At 43.3% G+C, this 26,355-nt stretch overlaps 2 protein-coding genes across 3 annotated transcripts in view; one reads left to right on the top strand and one right to left on the bottom strand.

The window, feature by feature from the left end:
• Positions 1-6,526, bottom strand: part of kcnb1 (potassium voltage-gated channel, Shab-related subfamily, member 1) — a 407,684-nt gene extending 401,158 nt beyond the window's left edge. Inside the window, exons 1-2 of one of the 2 annotated variants that reach the window (XM_038803262.1) lie at positions 6,378-6,526; positions 3,248-3,941 (exon numbers count right to left, since the gene is read on the bottom strand). In XM_038803262.1, coding sequence (XP_038659190.1) covers positions 3,248-3,814 — 567 coding nt within the window. In that variant the 5' untranslated portion in view covers positions 3,815-3,941; positions 6,378-6,526. Of the gene's footprint in view, positions 1-3,247; positions 3,942-6,268 lie in introns of both variants that reach the window. The other variant, XM_038803261.1, reaches the window with a different exon arrangement.
• Positions 6,527-11,301: 4,775 nt separating this feature from the next.
• On the top strand, positions 11,302-11,604 carry LOC119968665 (60S acidic ribosomal protein P1-like). The gene has a single exon (XM_038801279.1). It carries the CDS (start codon positions 11,302-11,304, stop codon positions 11,587-11,589), a length of 288 nt encoding a protein of 95 aa, XP_038657207.1. The 3' UTR covers positions 11,590-11,604.
• Positions 11,605-26,355: the final 14,751 nt, after the last annotated feature.

Consider the following 26,355-nt stretch of genomic DNA (forward strand, 5'->3'; position numbering starts at 1 on the left):
CCACTGAGAGTTCTCTCTATATTGACCAGCGGTTTAAAAGCCTTCAAATTCAATGCTTCTGTTGCTTCTGTTGCTGAAGCTATGTTTAAACTTGAAGTTTGGCATTTCAAGCTGCACTGATACACTATCTACATTTTTCTTCGATTAAAATTACTGAAAAACTTTTATATATTTTACAGTTGCAATAAATAAATCATTAATATATACATTTCAGTTCATTTTACTAATTTACATTTTCTGTCAAAACCTAATTAGAAAAAAATCGGGGTGTCAGGAAATGGTCCAGAATATTAACCTACATAGCAGGGACTGCTCTGTTCAAGAGCACAGGAAAGCTGTGAAATGTACATTGTTATGCTCAGTATATTCTGGAAGATGAAGTTATAGAGATTGAACATCAATCTATCTCAAGTATAAATCAGAGCGAGGCATTTATTTGGGAAACATGACCTTTGATACACATGCAATACATCACAGGCAAATGCAGCCTTTCCTGAAATACTGCCCAAGATATCGGATATAAATGCTCCATTTTGTGACTGTACCTTTTTCTTTGAGGAAATCTAAATATCAACATCCACAATTCTATTACATCTATGTTCACAAAAGGTCCCAGAAAAACAAATCTATTTACATAACACTTCTGCAGCAACATGTCCTCTTATAGCACTTTTTCCTTTACAAGAGTGCAGTTAAGTGCAATATTAGGTAAGCTGTGAGCTAAATATCATTCTATAAAGTATAGACAGAATAAACTGAGAAGTCACAAAGGAAAAAATTGACACTTTCAAGGTAAATCAATGAAGGAGAATGTGCAGCGTAAGGATATAAATTAAACTAAGGAGAGGCAGACAAAGTGACAGATGTGTCTATGTATATACACACACACAGCAAAAAACTTGTTAATAGGTATGAAAGGATAAAAGTATTAAATAAAATGTCAAATATGCACATGTTGATATATTGAGAAAGTTGGTCATAGGAATAATCAGGTGGCCCAAGCTGGGTGCAAAAATGTTTCTATGTACTTGCAGTAAGGCTGCACAATTGGCCCTAATGAAAATATAAAATGTAGTAAATTAGAAAAATAAATATGGGATAGTTTGATGTTTTGAAAACTGATAATAAGAGATGACATTACAAACTGTTAGAGCAGTAAGTATGTTTCACACTACTAACTACACATAACTTAATACTGCTTCATGCTAATTAAGCTCCGAGGCAATTACCATCTGGCTGAATTGAACTGAACTGATGCCCCAGATGAACCTTTTTTCACCTCTGCCTGCTTCAAACTTGCTCAATACTTTCATCCTAGTATGGCACTGGACTGGCCATATATATCAAAACTGTCAATATATATTTTTAAGTTTTTGGGTCTGATGGAGACCTGGAGATCCATTCAGTTACTTTTGGAGATCCTGAAGATTTCCTCAGAGGAAGTCTTCTCAGTACATTAACCTGAAAAGCATCCATTGCAGAGCAAATTGCACTTGGTTCATGGGAGATGCAGGATTGATGAACTAATAGATAATTTTGCATTACAATTCTATTTTCATTTCTTCATGGTTATTATTGAAAACTAATGTGGTACTACTGGCTGAATGAATAGTCACTAATTAAACATTTGAGAGGATAGATAATATCTGTCTTCCTTATTATATTTTCCACTGCATTAATTCATTATTATTTTAAATTAAGTATCACTATCATTGATTGTCTATCTGATTTATTTTAAAAGACTTTTAGACATTGCCTGCATATCAGCATATAGAATTGCAACTCATTTTGCCAAATACCAATTGCAATAGAACATAGAACAGTACAGCACAGAACAGGCCCTTCGGCCCTCGATGTTGTGCCGAGCAATGATCACCCTACTCAAACCCATGTATCCACCCTATACCCGTAACTGAACAACCCCCGCTCCCTCCCCCTTACTTTTTTCGGACACTACGGGCAATTTAGCATGGCCAATCCACCTAACCCGCACATCTTTGGACTGTGGGAGGAAACCGGAGCACCCGGAGGAAACCCACACACACACGGGGAGGACGTGCAGACTCCGCACAGACAGTGACCCAGCCGGGAATCGAACCTGGGACCCTGGAGCTGTGAAGCATTTATGCTAACCACTATGCTACCGTGCTGCCCAATGTACTCCAGCTACTTCAAATTCATCTATAAAACAGCAGTTTATGTTGATGTTTTCAGACTATTTATGTATTAGTTTTGAAATGACTGATACATTAAAATAGAATCATTTGCTCCAATAAATTTAAGGATTGAATTTATACACAACTTAAATAACTTATTATTAGACAGTAAAGTGATCATCCTGATAAGCTTTCGGTTGTCCTCTATACTGGATTAGCTTTGCCCACTGTGAAGCTGAGAGTAGCGAATGCAGAAGATTGGCATGGCCACCAAATTATCTATTTTCACGAGTTTAGCTTGTCGTCTCTAATGCTAATGTCATCAATCCTCACTTAGCAATTTAGGCTCTTCACTGCAATATATTTGACATTAATTGGAAAAGACAATGCCAACATGGTACCAATAGTGAAAATGAGGGCTGCTATATACATTGCATTAGATACGCCTCTACCTCTCCAAGTTCAAGAGACTTCTCTAAATATTATTACCAGAATAATATTAGAAAATCCTTTCAAACAGGAGTTCCCCAACCAAGGTTGGAGCAATCCTTTCATCAAGGACAATGAAAGCACTCTCATTGAAATTCACAGCCAATCATATGATACAAAGCATTTTATAAACTCATTTCAAGCATGAAATACTTTAATAAATCATGTAAACGTGCAAAGCGCACATCAGAGTATTGTGGCTGTCAGCTGCATCAACTGGTCCCTCTATTAAATAGTCTTCAAACCGCTGCCCTATGTAAGCCCTTGTGTGTTGAAAAGAAAATGTTAACCTTGCTTAAGCAAACAAGTGCAATCTAGAAGTCTGACCCGATCCTGCAAATAACAACTAATTACAATGATTTTAAAATGTGTCGGGACATCTAATTGTATTTACCTTGCTTTTAATAACTCTCACAGCGCAATATTCTATTATAGATTATGTTGGATGAACTGTCAATCTAGATTTACTCTAATTATCATTTTATCCTCAAACAGCTGCAACACAGCTCCATATGCCATGCAATCTTTAAAATCGACTTGTCTTGAATTATATTTTTTAGGTTGCATGAAACATTTACTTTTGGAATTCAAATGAGGATTACCTTTGCAGCCATCGAGGAGCTGGGTTTCTCTAAAAGGTCCCAAAGTTTCCTCCGTTTCTCCGCACAGAAGGTGTTATCAAACTCTTCCCCCTCTCTATCCCTCATCGTCTCCGCTTCCCGCTTCAGTTCCTCATTCATTTGCTCCTTTTTCTGATGGTACCTGGCCTGACAGCAGGACTCCAGGTAGATCTCGTCAATTCCCCAGTAGTCGAGTTCCTGGCTAAAGGACAGGGCGCACATCTCTTCCATCATATGCAACTTGCCCGTGCGGTAAAAATTCAAAATAGACGTAAACGCCCCGGGGTGACGGTCAAAAAAGTATTCGTTCCCCTCCAAATTGTAATCATCACAGCTTTCCATAAGGGACTCATGAGTGTTGCAATCTCGAAGCTTACCCAGCCGCGTCCGGGGTAACCGGTCCAAGGTTCTCCAAAGTACTTCGTGTGCCAGACCCCCAACATTGAGTTTTACTCTTCTGGAACAAGCCTTGCTCCTGATGATCTCCATGGGATCCGGAGGCAGCGAGCTGGTCGACCGAGATTCCCCCCTGTTTATTCCCGCAGGCATTTTTTCTCCCTCTTTCGTATTCTTTTCTTCAGCAAGGCTGGGTTGAATAAATCACACTTCAACTGCCCGGGTGTCAGGATTCAGTGCAGAGCTTTCACCTGGCCGCTTTCTCCATCCATTCTCCAAGCTGGGGGAAATAAAGGGATTTGGCAGTCAGACCTAAAAGGTTCCTCAGATCCGAATGACCTACAAAGACGGAGCAAGTGCATCTCTCGAACGCAGTGTCAGGTAGCGCGGGCGCGGCGCTTTATCCATTAATCGGTGAAACAAATAGCTCCATTTAATCTGCTCAAGGGGACAGATTTCCCTGGGAGCGGGGGAGCTCGCAATGGACCCGCGAGCGCTGTCCACATTGCTGGAGCTGGACGTCAGTGCAAGGCACAGGCAGCTTCTGCAGAGAGGGGGAGGGGGTCACATTCCACACTCCATGAGAAACCTACAACTTTTCTAACTTATTCCCCCCATCAACAAATGGCAGCATTCTGATATAACCCCCCTTTCAATTCAGACAACACACTCTGCAAAGTCTGAGGCAAGAAACACAACAGTGCGCATTTTACACCTGATCTTGCCTTGACATCAATATTTTGACATCAACCACCCCCACCCCCCCCCCCCCCCCCCCCCAAAAAAAATTTTTTTTTTGCTGCTGCCGTGTATTGACTGACAGGAACTCGAGATCTCAGCCCGACATATAGCTGTCTCTCAGAAACATTGACTGCAATTTGGTTTCCACTCCTAAACCACCCACTTGCAGTTTTGCGTTTCATCAGCCTGAATCTGTAATATAAAACAAAAACTGGAATAATAATCGACCACACATGAAACCACACATTTTCTGACAGAGATATTTGCATTTTCAGCTACTTCCCAAGATGTATTTTGTTTATTTTTCAGCTGTGCTATTGTCAAAGGCGAAATCAGTGTTTTGAATCTTTTTTTACTTGGACGGATTGGGACGTTAGACGGTACTGTTTGGAATCCAGCATCGCGGGTGTTACAACCCACTGGTGTGTGTACATACTTAAATAATACTGAAGTCTACCCACGTACGTCAAAAAAAACCCCATAAACGATCGACGTCTCTTTAAAGGCACCGCAATGTTTTCATCTTCCCTCCTCGAGGAATTGAAGGCATCTCTACAGCACGTGGCTGCAACAGCCTCAGAAATGAAGTTGCTCCCAATTGTCCTAGACATCCCCGGAGTTTCCCTGTCGAGGTGACAAAGATTTATTCTACCCCCACGCTCCCTCCCCCTCCTCCTTGACCAAAGTTCCTGCCATTTTATTTTTCCCAGCCAGCTTGACAATCGTTTACATATTCCAGTCCCCTCCTGCCCAGGAACCGCGTTTGAATTTAGTGCACCACCCCTGCAATTGTGCAACAAGAGTGTGGTGAACCGTTCCCTCAGTGTCCTGTCCAAAGCCTTGCTTCAGAATGTGAATGTAGCCGGCCCAACTCGGCGAGAAATTAACAATTTCTCAGAGTTGCCAAAATAATAATAACACCATCAGAAGAGACTACTCCCCGAGCACTTTCGGAGCGAGGAGGCTAAACGTGTTATTTTCATAAATGTTTTAAAAGTATTTCAACACCTGGCCAGAAAAAGACTGGCTGTGCAAGATGGATTTGGCCCATCAGTTATGTCAGAACCGATTTCAAAAGGGAGGCCACTCACATTGGCAGCACTGGGTGATCAGGACGGGGATGGACTCGTTGATCAGTTTTGTGGGGGAAGTGATTCCAAAAGGGACAAATTATGTTCAAGTCTGACAACGCAGACGAGTGTTGTGAAACATGCAGCCTAACACAACTCAACCCCGAGCACTAACTTAGAATCGCATCTTCACTCGACCTGGTGTAGCCTGCCCGCCCTTACATATTCCTTTATCTTCTTAAGTTGACGTCCTGCAACATTGATTGGCGTCAACATTACATTCTTGGCGGCAAAGTTTTCAAAGAGACCGTTGTATGGGATCTACCCCTCTGTGAGAACTGGGTCCTTTGCTATCTGGCCGTTGCACCCCCCCCCCCCCCCCCCCCGTGTTGAATGTACCCGTGAGTCTAGAATCTCTGGCGGTGTTGCCCACCCCAATGTTAACGCTCCCCAGGTGACAACCCAATTCCGCCATCGTGTTTGATGGAGATTGGTTGAGTAAAATTGATAACAATAATGCATTTTGGCAAAATGCAATTCAACCCCCCCCCCCCCCAACATGATATCTGTTCTGAATCCTCACGAATAATGGAATGAAATAAAGTAACGCTCTGTTTAATTGGTGCCCAATTGCCAGTGCATTGTTTATTTTGACAACCGACTCTAAACCGGGTGGCTGGAGGTTTCTTGAAAGAAACAAACGTGAGAGTCATCAGTGAAATCATTTTTTTAAAAAGAGCGTTTTAACTGCAGTGGGTAAAACACGGCATTTTAAACATGCACATCTGTTACTTACCCTGCTGTTCACAATAATAAATATCTTTTTAACTCCACCGGACGCGGAGATTATGTCCATTGCCTAAAATTAGCTGGAGATGATGCAAGAATCATTTCTTTTTACGAACCTTTGTGTAAAAGCTCTTGCTGTTTTGGAATAGAAATCCTACTGGATTAACATGGGCTGCTGAGAGGTGGAAACGGCTTCACAACGCCAAGCAGAGATGAGGATCTCACCAGTTTCCAGCTACACTTTGTCTTATCATCCAGCTCCCCCCCCCCCCCCCCCCGCTTCAAACAATGCCGTGGTCCGTGAACGGCTTTTCTAATTTATTTCCGCCGTCTGTTAATGGAGATCAACAAGTCTAGTCTGTCTCTGCGAAGGTTCCTTCATTCTGATATTCATCCTGAATTAAGAAACTGGTAATCTGGAGATAATGAGAGGAAACAGCGGCACCTACAGGTTTACAGCAGAACCAGCTCCCCGGGTACAGCTTGTGGTCTTTTCAACATCAAAGATTCTCATTGATTTCAGATTTGCTGTTAACGGTATCTATCAGCCTCTGTTTTAATCTCATCCCCACTACAATCATTATCACTTCTCGGGAATTTTAGAGTGAGTTATGGAATGCATAGAAACTGCAGGGCAGAAGGAGGTCTGGCAGGAGTGTCCCTCCTCCCTTCTGGAGAGGATCTATCATCCACTTGATGGCATTTCCCGATTCTTTCTCTGTATTCACACCCCCTTTAAAATGGGGCAATGCAATTCCAAGGTCAGGTTCTGATTTGACTCCAGTATGCACATTCCTCCTGATGGCTGCTGTACTTCACCTTGAGTTTTCTACGAGCAGCAAAGTGTCAAACCAAATACAGTGCTTACAGTCCACTGCATCTCTGGGACACTTAGTAAACTGAAGCAGTTAAAAAAAGGAATGTTCTCAATCTGCATTCTCATGGGAACCTGAGCTCCGCGACTGTTAAGCATGTTTGTGTCGAGCTCTCATGTAAGAGTGAGAGTGGAAATTCGCCATTTGCAATATTAATTAGATATTGGTAAGAATCCTTCATCCGAGCCACTGGTCACAGGTTGGTGCCAGAGAACAACCTTAGTTCAAGGTGAAACAAGGCAACGTCCTCCATAATTAAAAGAACAAAGCCACAGATTACATATTTTTCTGACTATGATCTAACTGCATTATTCCTGCTTGCTGCAGCCTTCGATAAAGGGGGACGCCATCCTCCTTCAATCTCTCTACTCAGCTGTCCAGTTCAGTGGGACATCTCTTGGTTGAATACACTCTGACCTAACCAATTGTAGTCAGGGCATCTCTAACAATGGCTTAGCTTAGAGTGCTGACACTGCTGCTCTGGAGCCTCCCAAGCATACACCCTTATCCCACTCTCCTTTCTCATCATCCTTAGGTACATGGTCAGTGTTCCACACATTAAGCATATCTCTCCACCAGCTCTCTCATCTTCTGTATTGCCTCTGTGAAGTGAGACGGCTGGTTCAACATTCAGTTCCAGATGAGCCACAATTTATTCCAGTTAGTCATTGGGAAAACTGAAGCCATGGTTTTTCACTCCCAGCACAAACTCCATATCCTCAGCATTGATTCCAACCCAGTGCAGGCCATTGATTTTGGCTGAAGTGGACTGCTTGCAATCCGTGTCCTGTTTGATCTGAAATATTTTCCATCAGACTAACCTGCTGCTGCACAATATTGCCAGTCTCCGTCCCACATCAGCCCATTTACTGCTGAAAACCTTGACTGTGCATTTGTCAGTGCCAGACTTCACCATTCAAATCAACCAGGTTGGCCTCCTATTCCCCGTATTGTAAACCTATGCTGCATTAATTCCAGCTCATCCAGCACTCCTCCTTCCTGTCCTATGTTGCCACCCAGTGACTCCAGGCTAAAATTCTCATCATTGCAATCAAATCCCTCATGGTCGTGTCCTTCCCCATCTCTGTCACATCCTCTAGCCCTAAATCACCTTCAGAGCGCTCCATTTCTCTGACTTGTCCATGCTCCCCACCCTTTGCCCCAAGTATGTGCCTTCAGCTGTCTAGATCCTATGCTCTGAGATTCTCTTTGTAAATTCCTCCCCCTCCACCTCCTTTAATGCCCTTCTTAAGACGGCCATCTTAGGTCGCCTCTCCAAATACCTTCTTTTTGGTCTTGATGATATTTGATTACGCATCTGTGAAGGACCCTGGGATATCTTTATACATTAAAGGAGCTATATAAATTCAATCTCATAATGTTGATTTTGGCATCAAAATTGTTACAAAGAACGTTATCTTATACCTAACCTTCCCTCCATAGTTTGAACAGAAGTCCAATTTAGAGTTACCTTGCAAGTTACTGCTGTTTAACTATGAATATTAGACCATATAAAGAAAACTCAAATTAGAAAAGTATAAAAATGAATCCATTTACTACAAACAAAGCTATGCAGGAATAAAATAAGTTTGTAGTGTGGAGCTGTCTGCCTGTGGTCCCCTTATCTGTTTGGTTAGTGTAAAGTGTTTCTTTAAAGTATTGTGTTCAATTCCTTTATCCTCTTTATGTATCTAGTGGCACATGAGGCAGACAGAGCAAATGTTTCTCTGTTTCCATGGCTAAACATTCATGGAACAGGTTGTCAGTCTGGCACCAGCTTGAGATGTGCCACTCCACACCAAGGATTCTCCCACTCTAACCATCTACCATAGATATATTGACAATCTGCTTAGCCACATTTTGAACCATGTTATGAATCTTCTGTGTCATCAACTCCTGGAGTGGAACTCAAACCCAGAGCTTCAGACTCAGAGGCAGGCTCACCACATATTGCTCCACAACGTGTTCCTCAGGTTAGTGTCTGAGGCCCAACCATCTTCAGCTGCTTCATCAATGATCCTACCTTCCATCATAAGGTCTGAACTAGGCATTTTTATGGATGACTGCACAATGTTCAGCACCATTCACGACGCCTCAGATAATGAAGTAGTCCTCGTCCAAATGCAGCAAGATCTGGACAATATCCAGGCTTAGGTGGACAAATGGCAAGTTACATTCATGCCACACAAGTGCCAGACAATGATCATTTCCTACAAGAGAGGATCTAACCATCGCCCCTTGCCATTCAATGGCATTACCATCACTGAATCCCCCAAAATCAACATCCTATGGGTTACCATTGATCAGAAACTTAACTGGACTAGCCATATTAATAATGTGGCTTCCAAGGCAGATTAAAGGCTAGGAATCCTATGATGAGTAACTCACCTCCTGACCCGCCGACACCTGTCCACCATCTACAAGACACAAACCAGGAGTGTAATGGAATACTCTCCACTTGCCTGAATAAGTGCAGCTCCGACAACACTCAAAAGGCTGGACACCATTCAGGACAACGCAGCCCACTTGATCGCTCCCCCTTCTACAAACATTCAAACCCTCCACCACCGATGAAAAGTGGCAGCAGTGTACACTATCTACAAGATGCACTGCAGTCATTCACCAAGGTGCCTTCATAATAATAATTTATTCGTGTCACAAGTAGGCTTACATTTACACAGCAATGAAGTTACTGTGAAAATCTCTAGTCGCCATACTACGATGCCTGTTCGGGTACACTGAGGGAGAATTCAGAATGTCCAATTCACCTAACAAGCAAGTCTTTCGGGACTTGTGGGAGGAAACCGGAGCACCCGGAGGAACCCACGCAGACAGGGGGAGAATGTGCAGACTCTGCACAGAGAGTGACCCAAGCTGAGAATTGAACCCAGGGCCCTGTACTGTGAAGCAACAGTATTAACCCCTGTGCTACCATGCCACCCAGTACCTACCAAACCCACAACCACTACCATCTGGTTTAGGGGCTGGTTTAGCACACTAGGCTAAATCGCTGGCTTTGAAAGCAGACCAAGTTCAATTCCCGTACCAGCCTCTCTGAACAGGCGCTGGAATGTGGACTATTCACAGTAACTTCATTTGAAGCCTACTCGTGACAATAAGCGATTTTCATTTTCATTTAATCTAGAAGGACAAGAGCAGCAGATACCTGGGAACCCCACCGCTGGAGGTAACCCTCTAAGTCACTCACCACCCTGACTTGGAAATATAACGCCATTCCTTCACAGTCACAGGGGCAACATCTTGGCACTCCCTAAAAGCACAGTGGGTGTACCTACACCTCAAGGACTGCAGCGGTTCAAGAACACAACTCACCACCACCTTCTGAAGGGCACTTAGGGTTGGGCAATAAATGCTGGCCTAACCAGTGAAGCTCACACCCCGTAAGTGAATTAAAAAATGGCTTCTGATGTGTTTGGTTTGTGTGCATTATGTCCCAAAAGGCTGGTGTGAACTGAAGAACAAGCTAGGCAAGGAAGGGAACTAACAGTGATGATACTCAAGGATTTTAACACAGCAACAATTCATACTAATTGACTAGAATTTAGTTGCTGTAAAACTCTGCTCCTTTACCACTGAGGAATCCTGTTCCGAGTTCAACCAGTCTGTGCATCACCTCCGTGACATATTCTGGGCTGAGCATCAAATATCCTGTTCTTGAAGATGATGTTCTTGAGTAATATGGACTCAAAATGTTAACTCTGGTTCTCTCTACACCAGTGATCTTCAAAGTCCGGGGTGCGACCCACGGGTGTGTCGTGGGCGTGTGTCGGGAGGTTCGCGGAGCCGTCCATCGCGACGCTCCCAATTGCGCAAATTTGCTTGCTAGAGCCGAAGCAGCCGGCTTTTAATTTTGCCGGCTGCAAGCTGTCTTTTACCATATTAAAAAAATGCAGCCGCACTGCGCATGCGTGCCTGCTCATCAGTGCTCATGCGCAGAGTTTTGTGCACCAATGAGTAGGCACGCATGCGCAGTGCGGCTGCCTTTTTTTCTCTGGTAAAAAGGCTGCTCGCAGCCGGCATAGTTAAAAGCCGCTGCTGCTCACTCTGCCTTGTTCGGGAGTGCTCGGTTCTTCTGGACAAAGCTAAGGCCAAGTCTCCCTCAAACCCCCCCCGGCGTCTAGCACCATCGGACCCACCCGCAGAGATGGCCTCCACCTCAGAACTCGCCTGTATCTACAGCATACTCATTCTGCATGACAACGAGGTCACTGTCACTGAAGACAAACTCAATGCCCTGATTAAAACAGCTGGTGTGACCATTGAGCCTTTCTGGCCTAGTCTGTTTGCCAAGGCGTTGGCTAATATTGACGTCAATAGTCTGATCTGCAACGTTGGTGCTGGTAGCAGTGACCCAGCTGCTGCAGCAGTTGTTTCCACCGCTGCCCCTGTTGCTGCTGAAGAGAAAAAGAAAGAAAGAAACGGAAGAATCTGAAGAGTCTGACAATGACATGGGCTTTGGTTCTTTGATTAAACATGCCGTGCTGTTACAATTTTTAAAAAAATAAATAAAAATTGAATATAAAAGCTGGCTGCTGCAGCTGAAGACTGTGAATTTGAACAATCGGAGACGCAGATTTTTTAAAAAATTATGTAATCTTCCTGCCTGAGGGAGGCAGAGAGCAGGTCACGGTCTCGAGCATCACCATCACGTGCTTTGGGCACGATTGTGATTCCTCCATTTTGTCAGCAGCAAACAAGGTAAGAGAATATGGTGGGTCACGAAGGTCGGCCAGAATGGGTCCCGAAGATCGACTGGCGTGGGTCCTGAAGGTCGGCTGGCGATGGTCCCGAAGGTTGGCCAGTTGTTAAATTGGGTCCCCGGAAAAAAAAGTTTGAAAAACACTGCTCCACACAGATGATGCTGCACCTGCTGAGTTTTTCCAGAATTTACCGGTATAATTTCAGATTTCCAGCATCCGCAGTATTTCGCTTTTATCTGCTTTGACAAAGGGTCATCTGGACTCGAAACGTTAGCTCTTTTCTCCCCCTACAGATGCTGCCAGACCTGCTGAAATTTCCCAGCATTTCCTTTTTGGTTTCAGATTCCAGCATCCGCGGTAATTTGCTATTATTTAGTTTTTATCGTCTGGTATCCATCATTAAGTCATCTAACTCCCATCTTCTCAATATGACGCTCATCTACCTTTACATCATCCTTACTCCTGAAACCCACAACTGTGTTTTTTCATCTCTAGAATTTAATTTCTCAACATTTTTCTTCCTACTTGCCATCTCCAGACTTCAACATGTCCAAAAATCAACTCCTTGTGTTCTGACCTACATTAAGTCCTGCTCATTTATCATAACTGTCCTCACTGATGTACAATTGGTCTGTGTTGCTCAAATCTTTGTACTCATCTACAAACCCAACATGACTTCACTCTACCTTATTTCTTCAACCTTCTCCAACCTCAGCTGACTTTGGTCCTCTGCATACCTTCCTGCCCCCTTTGCCTTACAAGCCCTTCAGCTAAATCCGTGGTCCCTTATCCTAGAATTCCACATCCATTCCTGACTTTCTCTCGAGCACTTTGAAATATCTTTTGACCTTAAAACTGCTATACATTTGTAAGCTAATGTTGTTGTAGGATTTGAATCATTACTCTCCGATTGACTTGCACAAATACACATTTTACAGTGATATAAGTACAAAACTTTACAATTTTCTATTTTGTGATTCCTTTGCCTTTCAATGGCAGGATTCAATGCATACATTGCATGCAACATATGCAAATTCTGTGCACAGGGTTTAAAGGCAACCAAGTAGGTGTTGATAATATATTACTTATCAATATTTTCAAAACCAGATTGACAGTCCCTGCTAAGACTCTGCACATTTGATCCCCCTTGAGTTTCTAAATATACAGCATTGCACTTTTCTTCATTATTATATGTACTTTGTGAAATTTTAATGTTATTCAACCACACAGCAAAGCACAGAGTGTATTGACGGCTCAGCAGATTTCTTCAGTGAGTTATGGAGTTTCACAGCCCAGGCAGGACAAAGCGACATAGGAACACAAGTAGGCCCTCGAGGCTGTTCTGCCATTCAGAGAGATCACGTTTGATTTATATCTTGTATCTTAATTCCATCCACCTGCCTTGGCTCCATATCCTTTTATACCCTTGCCTAACAAAAATCTACAAATCACTGATTTAAAATTTTTAATTAAATTAACATCTGTTGCTTTTTTGTGGAAGAGAGTTAAACATTTCAACCATCTTTTGTGTGAAGGAATGTCTCCTAACATCTCTTCTGAATGGTCTGGTTCTGATTATAACGTTATGTCTCCATTTGGGCAGCACAGTAGCACAGTGGATAGCACTGTGGCATCACAACACCAAGGTCCCAGGTTTGATTCCTCGCTGGATCACTGTCTGTGCGGAGTCTGCATGTTTTTCCCGTGTCGATGTGGGTTTCCTCCGGGTGCTCCGGTTTCTTCCCACAGTCCAAAGACCTGCAGGTTAGGTGGATTGACCATGCTAAATTGCCCTTAGTGTCCAAAAAGATTAGGAGGGGTTATTGGGTTACAGGGATAGGGTGGAAGTGAGGGCTTAAGTGGGCCGGTGCAGACTCGATGGGCCGAATGGCCTCCTTCTACACTGTAAATTCTACGATTCTATGAATCTGTGGAGAGAATTAAAGTTAAGCTAGCTAAGATGAAAGAGGCTGCAGCTTTTCAGAAAAGGAAAGCTATGAAGGGAAGAGGGAACATACAAAAGGGAAAGTCTGTGAGAGAGTTGAATTCATGAGAGATTAAATAACAGGAGGTTTGATGATGTGAGAAAAAAGAAGACCAATAAAGAAATAAAAGTTGGTTATGGAGGAGGTATAAATTGCAATAGCAGAACCATTAACTGCACCTTGCTGATCTGAAATTGTTGAATCCAATGTTGAGACTGAAGTGTTGTCAGGTGACTAATTGAACAATGAGGCCCTGTTCGTTGAACTTCCATTGAGCATTATTAAAACAGTGCAACAGGCCAAAACATGTGGGAGTAGGATGGATATTTAAAATGGCAAAGGCTTCCTCATCAATCCCCAATCCTGTGTAAAATTATATAATAAAATTACTGTCCCAGTGTGTGTTCTGGTCCATACCTGGTAGGCCACAATTACGCACAATCTGGCCTTCAACTTTCTTTCATTATTATTGTACAAAATCTCCAAGTTGTGTTACATATTATAGAGAAAATCTTTGTGTCAGCAAAAATGACTGCTGATCCATTTGACCAGCAGCGTTGATAATCTTTGCACATAAAGAGCATCGCTATGCAATTATTTGAAATTTGAATAAAAACAAATGTTTTTTTTGTTTTCTTGCCTCACTCCATCCTGTGCTAAACTCGTTCCTTTAAGGCTGGTAAGGTTCTTGTCTGTCTGGAAGGCGTCTCTTAAAAGCACACTGTTCTTTATTGCTTCTGTTCCATTGCAAGATGTGAGAATTATTTTCAGTTCAGGATTTCATGAAAGACATCGACGTGGGTCAAAGGTGGCATATCAAGCAGATCATATTGACACTAAACTTGGATTGCTCCACCATCACGCTACCGGCCCAGGTGTCTGGGAATAATGGAGGAGAATTTCCACCATAGGTTGAATTTAGTTAAGATCTAGTCATAAAGCTTTGCAATTGACTGAGAGACTGGCAATCAACCTCTAATGTAAGGGGTGACACTGTCTGTGTCTGTGAAAATCCAAATTTTATATCTACATTATCAGTTTCCTCATCCGCAATCTTTTCTCTTGGATGGGTCAGAGCAATGATCATTTCGCTCACTGCAGCATGGCACCTCAAGGTCACTATCTTCAGGCAGTCCTTGTGATGTCTGAATCCTACAATTGAACAGAAATAGTATGCATCTTTAATCTCCTTTCCATCTGTTTACAGCAAAGGAGAACACTTCAAATGGATGCTGTAGCCATTTACATTGATGCAGTCCTTTTAATTACTGCAGCAGTCCTTTACATTTCATGCATACAGGGGATAATTTTCACCTTAACTGGTGAAGTGGATCACACTTGTGTTATAGAAGACACAAGGTTGTCATTTCTAATATTCTTAGCTTCAGATTGGATTTTACTAAAACTGTCAACATCACCATGGAAAATTCTACTGTTCAGAATTCTTATTCCTGACTGATGAGCTGTTCATTTCAGACACTTTCATGAGGTGGAAATCCAATGAATTATGTTTATTTTTTTATTGAAAATAATTAGTTAAAGAGGATTAAAAGTATCCACAGGTTGCAGAAACATTTTTTTCATTCAAATTATTTGGAGTAGCACTGGATGGAAAACTGCAGTTTAAAATGCTCATCCTCATTTTCAAATCTGTCCCTGTCCTTACCCCTCCCTATTTCAATATTGTCCATGTCCTTACCCCTCCCTATCTCAATATTGTCCATGTCCTTACCCCTCCTTATCTCAATATTGTCCATGTCCTTACCCCTCCCTATCTCAATATTGTCCATGTCCTTACCCCTCCTTATCTCAATATTGTCCATGTCCTTACCCCTCCCTATCTCAATATTGTCCATGTCCTTACCCCTCCCTATCTCAATATTGTATTTCAGCTCCACAACCCACCAAAATGTCTGTGCTCCTTCATTCTGGTTCCTTGAGCTGCCACAATTCTTGTTGTTCCATCGGCAGTTAGCTGACAAGGCCCTAAGCTCTGGAATTTCCTCCACCTCAAAGATTTCCAAATCTCTACTTTTTCTTCTCCCCACTTGTACAATTCTTAAAATCAAATTTTCGGACCAAGTCTTTGGTTATCAGCCCTAATATAGAAACATGGCAAATAAGAGCTGGGAGATCATTCGGCCCTTCAATCCTGCACCACCATTCATCATGATCATGGATGATTATCCAACTCAATAGCCTGCTCCCACCTTCCCCCCATATCTTTGATCACCTTTGCCCTAAGTGCAATATATTTTTTTTATAAATTTAGAATACCCAATTAATTTTTTCCAATTAAGGGGCAATTTAGCGTGTTCAATCCACCTAGCCTGCAAATCTTTGGGTTGTGGGGGCAAAACCCACGCAAACACGGGGAGATTGTGCAAACTCCACACAGACAGTGACCCAGAGCCGGGATCGAACCTGGGACCTCGGCGCCGTGAGACTGCAGTGCTACCACTGCGCCACTGTGCTGCCCAGCGTGATATCCAACTGTTTCTGTGGCTTGCTGTCACATTTTATTTGACAACATTCCTGTGAAGCACCTTGGGATGTTTTACGATGTTAAAGGTGCTGTACAAACACGTTTTGTTCTTTTTAAATCCATCTCCTTGCTAGATCGAAAACCCAATTCAAATTCAAATTGAATCCAACTCATGGTCCCCACAAAATCCAAGCTGACAAGAACAGGCATTGCACCTGATCTCAGGCTTGATCCTACAATTGATCTTAGCCAAAAGGCCTAGAAGAGAGATATAAATACAAGTTAAAATGCTATTTAAGTCAAAGGTGCCCAAGAAAGTCTTCATATATTGTGTTGGCACGTTGCTTGAAGATCAGAGTCTGGTTCCTCTGATTTTCATTTTTTAATTTATATATATCTCAAATTGCTAATCTAAATGTTGCCATTAAGATTTATCAACCAGCCGATTAACAGTACTAAAAATAGTCATCCCAATAACTCCAACCCCACAAAATTCAAATAAGACAAGCCAGTGAATAATAAATATAAGTACAAATAAGGCTAATTACCTGGACATCACAAGCTGTACTCATTCAGGCAAGTGATGCCTGGTATCCCGCTCTTAGAGCCAAGCTGATCATGTTGCTGGCCCAGTTAAGTTTCTAGTCAATGTTGATCATATTATTGATGGTGGAGGACTCAGTGATGGTAGTGATGCTGAAGGTCAGGAAAAGGTAGTTGAGGCTTTTTCTTCTTGGAGATGGCCATCGCCTGACATTTGTGAGGCCAAGTCTGATATTTTCCAAGTCCTGCTACAGGCTGAAATGGGCTGCCTGTTTATTGGAGGAGTTGCAAATGGAGCTGAACACTGCAGAATTATCAGTGAACCAGATCCACGCCTGGATTATGTTAGAGGAAATAATATTGATGAAGCAACTGAAGATGATCAGGGCAGGAAGTATCTCAGAGTAATCCCTACAGTAATTTTCTGAGGCTGTAATGATTAGTTGTCAATATCCAAACATAAATTTGTTATTTCAGGTATGATTCTAGTCACTGGAGTATTTTTTCCTTTGACCCTGAATTACTTCAATTTTGCTGACTTAGTGGGAAAGGAAGGTGCACCAGGATACATCAGCAAAGAGGAAAGACAAAGTGCATAGAAAGCCAGGTAGGAAATCGGAAAATGTTGAATTCTCACCAATTAAAGTGCTTCCTAAAGATTTTTATCGGCAGGAACTTTAAGAACTCTAACATTGTGGAGGAACAAGAAGTCACTTACGAATTCCCATGTTTAACTGCACATGTGTGGACACCAGAGGTTGCTGTCAGTTTCACAATTATGATGACAGTGAACATTGACCGTTTCATCATCATTACCACCTCAAAGTCCAGGCCATTATGTTTGTTCATTATGTTTTGGGGATGAAATAGGGAAAGCGACGTGTGTTTTGATTGAAACACTTGTGGGTAATAGTGGTTATTGTATATTTAGATTTGAAGCATTTATTGAAAGGAGCAAAATGGAAAGTACCCAAGTGGAAGAGAGTCTATTTCAGTAATTGCAAAAGGGATCGGCTACAGGTGGACTAGAAACAAAGATTGCCCAAGAAAACAATAAATGAGCAATGGCAAGTTAGATAGAAGTGAGTTTAGGATGAGGGGGGATCTTATTGAAACTTACAAGATACTATGAGGCCTAGATAGAGTGGACGTGGAGAGGATGTTTCCACTTGTAGGAAAATCCAGAACCAGAGGACACCATCTCAGACTAAAGGGACGATCCTGTAAAACAGAAATGAGGAGGAATTCCTTCAGCCAGAGGGTGGTGAATCTGTGGAAGTCTTTGCCACAGAAGGCTGTGGAGGCCAAATGACTGAGTGTCTTTAAGACAGAGATAGATAGGTTAGTGATTAATAAGGTGATCAGGGGTTATGGGGAGAATGCAGGAAAATGGGGATGAGAAAATATCTGCCATTATTGAATGGCGGAGCGGACTCGATGGGCCGAGTGGCCTAATTCTGCTCCTATGTCTTATGGTCTTAACTAAGGTATAAACCAAACATATGCCCTTAAGAAGGAAAATGTAGAACACCCAAAGCTAGAACTGCTTGGATGACAAAGGAAATAATGCTTAAAATAAAAAGAAAATTGAGATTTATATTAGATGGCAAGCAGAACAGTAATTGAAAATGAGGCAGGATACAGAAAATGCAGAGGGAAACATATAAAAGTAAATTCCTCCATGGCCTCACTCCTCCCTAACTTTGTGTTCTAAGTTATTAGCTAAAGACTAAAGTTAACCACAGCACATATCAACCTTTTAATTGTAACGTATTTGCGTAATGCTGGATGGAAAACAACTGTTTACAATTTTCATCCATGTTTTAAATCCATCAAAGGCTTCATCCCTCCCTTTCTCGGAATCTCTCCCATTTCCACATTCCTCTGAGATATCTGTACTCTACCATTTGTGGCCATGCTTTCATTTGCTAAGATACTAAGCTCCAGAATTCCTTTGCTAAACCTCTTAGGATTTCCATAGAGTCCGATAATTTCAAAAAAGGGATTTGAACTTCCAGTTACAATCTGAAAAAATACAAAGAACAAAGAAAATTACAGCACAGGAACAGGCCCTTCGGCCCTCCCAGCCTGCGCCGATCCAGATCCTTTATCTAAACCTGTCTCCTATTTTCCAAGGTCTACTTCCCTCTGTTCCCGCCCATTCATATACCTGTCTAGATGCTTCTTAAATGATGCTATCGTGCCCGCCTCTACCACCTCCACTGGTAAAGCGTTCCATGCACCCACCACCCTCTGCGTAAAAAACTTTCCACGCACATCTCCCTTAAACTTTCCCCCTCTCACCTTGAAATCGTGACCCCTTGTAACTGACACCCCACTCTTGGGAAAAGCTTGTTGCTATCCACCCTGTCCATACCTCTCATAATTTTGTAGACCTCAATCAGGTCCCCCCTCAACCTCCGTCTTTCCAACTAAAACAATCCTAATCTACTCAACCTTTCTTCATAGCTAGCACCCTCCATACCAGGCAACATCCTGGTGAACCTCCTCTGCACCCTCTCTAAAGCATCCACATCCTTCTGGTAATGTGGCGACCAGAACTGCACGCAGTATTCCAAATGTGGCCGAACCAAAGTCCTATACAACTGTAACATGACCTGCCAACTCTTGTACTCAATACCCCGTCCGATGAAGACAAGCATGCTGTATGCCTTCTTGACCACTCTATCAACCTGCATTGCCAGCTTTAGGGTACAATGGACCTGAACTCCCAGATCTCTCTGCACATCAATTTTCCCCAAGACCCTTCCATTAACCATATAGTCCGCTCTTGAATTTGATCTTCCAAAATGCATCACCTCGCATTTGCCTGGATTGAACTCCATCTGCCATTTCTCTGCCCAACTCTCCAATCTATCTATATTTTGTTGTATTGTCTGGCAGTCCTCCTCGCTATTTGCAACTCCACCAATCTTAGTATCATCTGCAAACTTGCTAATCAGACCACCTATACCTTCCTCCAGGTAATTTATGTAGATCACAAACAACAGTGGTCCGAGCACGGATCCCTGTGGAACACCACTAGTCACCCTTCTCCATTTTGAGAAACTCCCTTCCACCACTACTCTCTGTCTCCTGTTGCCCAGCCAGTTCTTTATCCATCTAGCTGGAACACCCTGAACCCCATACGACTTCACTTTTTCCATCAACCTGCCATGGGAAACCTTATCAAACGCCTTACTAAAGTCCATGTATACGACATCTACAGCCCTTCCCTCATCAATTAACTTTGTCACTTCCTTAAAGAATTCTATTAGGTTTGTAAGACATGGTCTTCCCTGCACAAAACCATGCTGCCTATCACTGATAAGTCTATTTTCTTCCAGATGTGAATAGATCCTATCCCTCAGTATCTTCTCCAACAGTTTGCCTGCCACTGACGTCAAGCTCACAGGTCTATAATTCCCTGGATTATCCCTGCTACCCTTCTTAAACAAAGGGACAACATTAGCAATTCTCCAGTCCTCCGGGACCTCACCCGTGCTCAAGGATGCTGCAAAGATATCTGTTAAGGCCCCAGCTATTTCGACCCTCGCTTCCCTCAGTAACCTGGGATAGATCCCATCCGGTCCTGGGGACTTGTCCACCTTAATGTCTTTTAGAATACCCAAAACTTCCCCCTTCCGTATGACAACTTGACCGAGAGTATTTAAACATCCATCCCTAGCCTCAACATCCGTCTTGTCCCTCTCCTTTGTGAATACCGATGCAAAGTACTCATTAAGAATCTCACCCATTTCCTCTGAGTCCACGCATAAATTCCCTCTTTTGTCTTTAAGTGGGCCAATCCTTTCTCTAGTTACCCTCTTGCTCCTTACATACAAATAAAATGCTTTGGGATTTTCCTTAACCCTGTTAGCCAAAGATATTTCATGACCCCTTTTAGCCCTCTTTATTGCGCGTTTGAGATTCGTCCTACTTTCCCGATATTCCTCCAAAGCTTCATCAGTTTTGAGTTGCCTCGATCCTATGTTTGCTTCCTTTTTCATCTTAGCTAGTCTCACAATTTCATCCGTCATCCATGGTTCCCTAATCTTGCCATTTCTAGCTTTCATTTTCACAGTAACATGTCTGTCCCGCACTCTAATCAACCTTTCTTTAAAAGACTTCCACATTTCAAATGTGGATTTACCCTTAAACAGCTGCTCCCAATCCACATTCCATAGCTCCTGCCGAATTTTGTTATACTCTGCCTTTCCCCAATTTAGTACTCTTCCTTTCGGACCCCTCTTGTCCTTGTCCATGAGTATTCTAAAACTTACGGAATTGTGATCGCTATTCCCAAAGTAATCACCGACTGAAACATCAACCACCTGGCCAGGATCATTCCCCAATACCAGGTCCAGTATGGCCCCTTCCCGAGTTGGATTATTTACATACTGCTCTAAAAAACTCTCCTGGATGCTCCTTACAAACTCTGCTCCATCTACGCCTCCAACACTACACGAATCCCATTCAATGTTGGGGAAGTTAAAATCTCCCATCACAACCACCCTATTGCTCCTACATTTTTCTATAATCTGTCTGCATATTTGTACCTCTACTTCATGCTCGCTTTTGGGAGGCCTGTAGTAAAGTCCCAACAATGTTACTGCACCCTTCCTATTTCTCAGCTCAACCCATATTGCCTCAGTGCTCGAATCCTCCATAATGCCCTCCTTAATTACAGCTGTGATATCATCTCTGACGAGCAATGCAACTCCTCCACCCCTTCTACCTCCCTCGCTATCCCTCCTGAAGCATCTCTACCCTGGGATATTCAGTTGCCAGTCCTGCCGTTCCCTCAACCAAGTCTCAGTAATACCAATAGCATCATATTCCCAGGTACTGATCCAAGCCCTAAGTTAATCTGCCTTACCTGCTACACTTCTCGCATTAAAACAAATGCACCTCAGACCACCTTTGCGTTCATCATCTCTTCCCTGTCTACTCTTCCCCTTAGTCACGTTGAGTTTATTGTCTCGTACCTTACTGGCTTTTGTTGCTGCTTCTTTACTGACCTCTAACTCCCTAATCTGGTTCCCATTCCCCTGCCACATTAGTTTAAAACCTCCCCAACAGTGTTAGCAAAAGCACCCCCTAGGACATTGGTTCCAGTCCTGCCCAGGTGTAGACCATCCGGTTTGTAATGGTCCCACCGCCCCCAGAACCGGTTCCAATGTCCCAAAAATCTGAACCCCTCCCTCCTGCACCATCTCTCAAGCCACGTATTCATTCTGACTATTCTTGAATTTCTACTCTGACTGTCCCGTGGCACTGGTAGCAATCCTGTGATTACTACCTTTGAGGTTCTACTTTTTAACTTATCTCCTAACTCCCTAAATTCTGATTGTAGGACCTCGTCCCTTTTTTTTTACCTATATCGTTGGTGCCTATATGCACCACGACAACTGGCTGTTCACCCTCCCCCTTCAGTATGTCCTGCAGCCGAACGGAGACATCCCTGACCCGAGCACCCGGGAGGCAACATACCATTCGGGAGTCTCGTTTTCGACCACAGAAACGCCTGTCTACTCCCCTTACAATTGAATCCCTATGACTATAGCCCCGCCAGTCTTTTTCCCGCCCTTCTGTGCAGCAGAGCTAGCCACGGTGTCATGAGCCTGGCTACTACTGCCTTCCCCTGGTGAGTCATCTCCCCCAACAGATTCCAAAACGGTATACCTGTTTTGGAGGGAGATGACCGCAGGGGACACCTGCACTGCCTTCCTGCTCTTTCTCTGCCTTTTGGTCACCCATTCCCTGTCTCCATCACCAATCCTAATCTGCGGTGTGACCAACTCACTGAACGTGCTATCCACGACCTCCTCAGAATTGCGGATGCTCCAAAGTGAGTCCATTCGCAGCTCCAGAGCCATCATGCGGTCTAACAGGAGCTGCAGCTGGACACACTTCCCGCACATGAAGAAGCCAGGGGCATTGGCCGCGTCCCTGAACTCCCACATTGCGCACGAGGAGCATAACACGGGTCTGGGATCTTCTGCCATTTTTACCCTTTACCTTAACTGATTACAAATGTAGTATCAAAGAATCAATAAGTGAAAGGAATAAAGATTTTACTTACCAATCACAATACTCACCAACACACGAAGAGTTAAATTTCTCCCAGCATCTGCTAATTGGAGCACTTTCCTTGCCAGCCAAATCAGGTCACTTGACAACAGCCCCTTCACAAACCACCTTCAAATTAGGCTGACCGCACTGCACGTATGCAAATCTCCCCGGAACAGCCAATCAGTAGCTCCGCTCTGCTGCCCTCTGCTGGACAAGATTTCACGTTTTAAAACTTTTAAAGTAATAAATTATTAAAAGCACGTTTAACTAAACACAATTGTTGTCTTGCAGGGAAATATTACTTTAAACTACAGAGTGACATTCGCCTGGTTTATCATTATCACAATCTCCACAGAATTCCAATCCTTTGAACAAACAGTTCCTCTCAAATTTCAATGGGTTCCCGTATCCCTATTTTACTGAGTAATAACTTTGAGTGCCCATCTCCAACAGGCTCCTCAATTTTTGAAGAGTTTCTGAAATCTGCTACCAGCAATAAAGCCTGTTCTAATGTTATTTTTTCTCTCAGAATGACAAATTTTCTGGAAATTGTAGAAGGCATGTCTTAAACTAGAGACTCTCTCCTTCCTGCAGCTGGCTGTAAAGTTTGCAAAGTCAACCAGCCTTTTCTCTCTGCTTGTCACCCAGAATACCTGCTATCGCGTTGTGATATTCATTGATTGCCTCCACCCTCTTCGCCATGGCAATGTGAAACACCTTAAACTTGTATCTACATAGAATTGCTAATGGTCTCTCCTTGATCCCAGCTCCATTTCATTTTAAAAGTAAATGGACTATTTACAGCATAACTGTTAATAACGCAGTACCTTCAACACCTTTCTGGGGCTTTGGGAATCTCAAAGTCCACTCATTGCAAACTGCTGCCATTGTGTCCAGATGGAAATGCTTTGCATTTTCTTCTCTGTAGTACTATATAAGTCTTCCTTTGACCTTCAACAATCAAGCCACCCAGGCTGACTGTCAGGCAGACTACGCAAACAGTCACATGATTCCCTTCACCTGCCCTAAATTTAAAACCACCACCCTAAAATGTTATAATCTGATAAACCTCACGATTGTCACTTCTTCACCTCTTTATTTGTTGTTCTTCATTTAAGATGCTCCTTAGAACCTCTTAAACATCTGTACTGATCTTGCTTTGTGTGTCTCAGTGTATAAGTCTCCTTATAGAGCTACTGTGAAATACTGTGGGCATTTTTATTATGTTAAAGGCCATTATATGAATATTGGGTATCGTTGGAACCTGAAGTGAGCATGAGGAGGCAAGTTGATGAGTAGATGTCATTTGATGGCACAATTGATGGTCCTTCTATTACTTTTCTGATGCTTGGCAGAAGTCTAATCAAGCAGTAATGGGCTGGGCTATATTTGTCCTGCAGTTTGCTGATAGGACAGAGTTGGTCAATTTTCCACATTGCAGAGTGAAAGCTATTGTGGTAGCTGGGCGAGGGAGGCAGCCAGTTCCAATTCAGGTTATTTAATTTAATCAGTTTTTCCTGCAACAGCATTTATTTTACACTAAGGCTGAAAATTTAAAGAGGCTTCCCTAAGCCCAATTTATGGCTGAGCTGGAATGAATCCAGTATAATTCACACTAACTACCAGCAACAATACCCCTGAGCTTTGTTGTTCACACTACAGTGGGATGACTAGCAAAATAAATCTGAGCAGCATGAAGCATGCACCTGAACAGTGGTAGGGTAAAAACAAGTAATTCATATTCCTATCTCTATACTAGGACTGAAATGCACCATTGGAAGAAGGACCTTCCATTTAGACAACATGTCAGCACATCCTCAAAGGAGGCAATTCTTTGCCAACGAATTACTTCAATCAATTTGTACGCAACAAGCCTTTGGGCAAATAACCAGTTAAAATGTCCTGATGTTGTTAAGGGGGGGGGGGGGGGGGGGGGGGGGGGGGGGGGGGGGGAGAATGCTGATCCACAGGCTTGGCATTGTGGGAAAAAACGATGTTCTCCTTTCAGTAGTACCACAGGATTGTTTGCATCCACCTGACTAGGTAGGCAGACTATTAGTTTAATGTCTTATCTTAAAGATGACCAGCATAGCGGGGTGGGGAGGAACATCGTGTATCGCTGTATGCGGACGACCTGCTGTTGTATGTGGCGGATCCAGAAGGGGGAATGCCGCGGGTGATGGAGCTGTTAGTGGAATTTGGGGGCTTTTCGGGCTATAAGTTAAATTTAGGCAAGAGCGAGGTATTTGTAGTACACCCGGGTGATCAGGAGGAGGGAATTGGGAGACTCCCATTTAAGAGTGATGTGGAGATGCCGGCGTTGGACTGGGGTGAGCACAGTAAGAAGTCTTACAACACCAGGTTAAAGTCCAACAGGTTTGATTCAAACACGAGCTTTCGGAGCGCAGCTCCTTTCTCAGGTGAATGGCGAGGTATGTTCCAGAAACATTTATATAGACAAAGTCAGAGATGCTGGACAATGCTTGGAATGCAGGCATTTGCAGGTAATCAAATCATTACAGATCCAGGGAGAGGGATAATCACAGGTTAAAGAGGTGTAAATTGTCTCAAGCCAGAACAGTTGGTAGGATTTTGCAAGTCCAGGCCAGACGGTGGGGGGTGAATATAATGCGACGTGAATCCAAGATCCCGGTTGAGGCCGCATTCATGCGTGCGGAACTTAGCTATAAGTTTTTGCTCGGCAATTCTGCATTGTCGCGTGTCCTGAAGACCGCCTTGGAGAACGCTTACCCGGAGATCAGAGGCTGAATGCCCTTGACTGCTGAAGTGTTCCCCGACTGGAAGGGAACATTCCTGCCTGGTGTTGTCGCACGATGCCCGTTCATTCGTTGTCGCAGTGTCCGCATGGTCTCGCCAATGTACCACGCTTTGGGACATCCTTTCCTGCAGCGTAAGAGGTAGACTACATTGGTTGAGTCGCACGAGTAGTGCCGCGTACCTGGTGGATGGTGTTTCCACGTGGAATGGTGGTATCCAAGTTGATGATCTGGCATGTCTTGCAGAGATTGCCCTGGCAGGGTTGTGTGGTGTCGTGGTCGCTGTTCTGAAGGCTGGGTAATTTGCTGCAAACAATGGTTTGTTTGAGGTTGCGCGGTTGTTTGAAGGCCAGTAGTGGGGGTGTGGGGATGACCTTGGCAAGATGTTCATCTTCATTGATGATGTGTTGAAGGCTGCGAAGAAGATGTCGTAGTTTCTCCGCCCCAGGAAAGTACTGGACGACGAAGGGTACTCTGTCAGTGGTGTCCCGTGTGTGTCTTCTGAGGAGGTCGGTGCGGTTTTTTGCTGTGGCGCGTTGGAACTGTCGATCGATGAGTCGAGCGCCATATCCCGTTCGTACGAGAGCATCTTTCAGCATCTGTAGGTGTCTGTTACGCTCCTCCTCGTCTGAG

The sequence above is a fragment of the Scyliorhinus canicula genome, chromosome 7 (genome assembly GCF_902713615.1).
Source record: "Scyliorhinus canicula chromosome 7, sScyCan1.1, whole genome shotgun sequence".
Classification (NCBI taxonomy): Eukaryota; Metazoa; Chordata; class Chondrichthyes; order Carcharhiniformes; family Scyliorhinidae; genus Scyliorhinus; species Scyliorhinus canicula.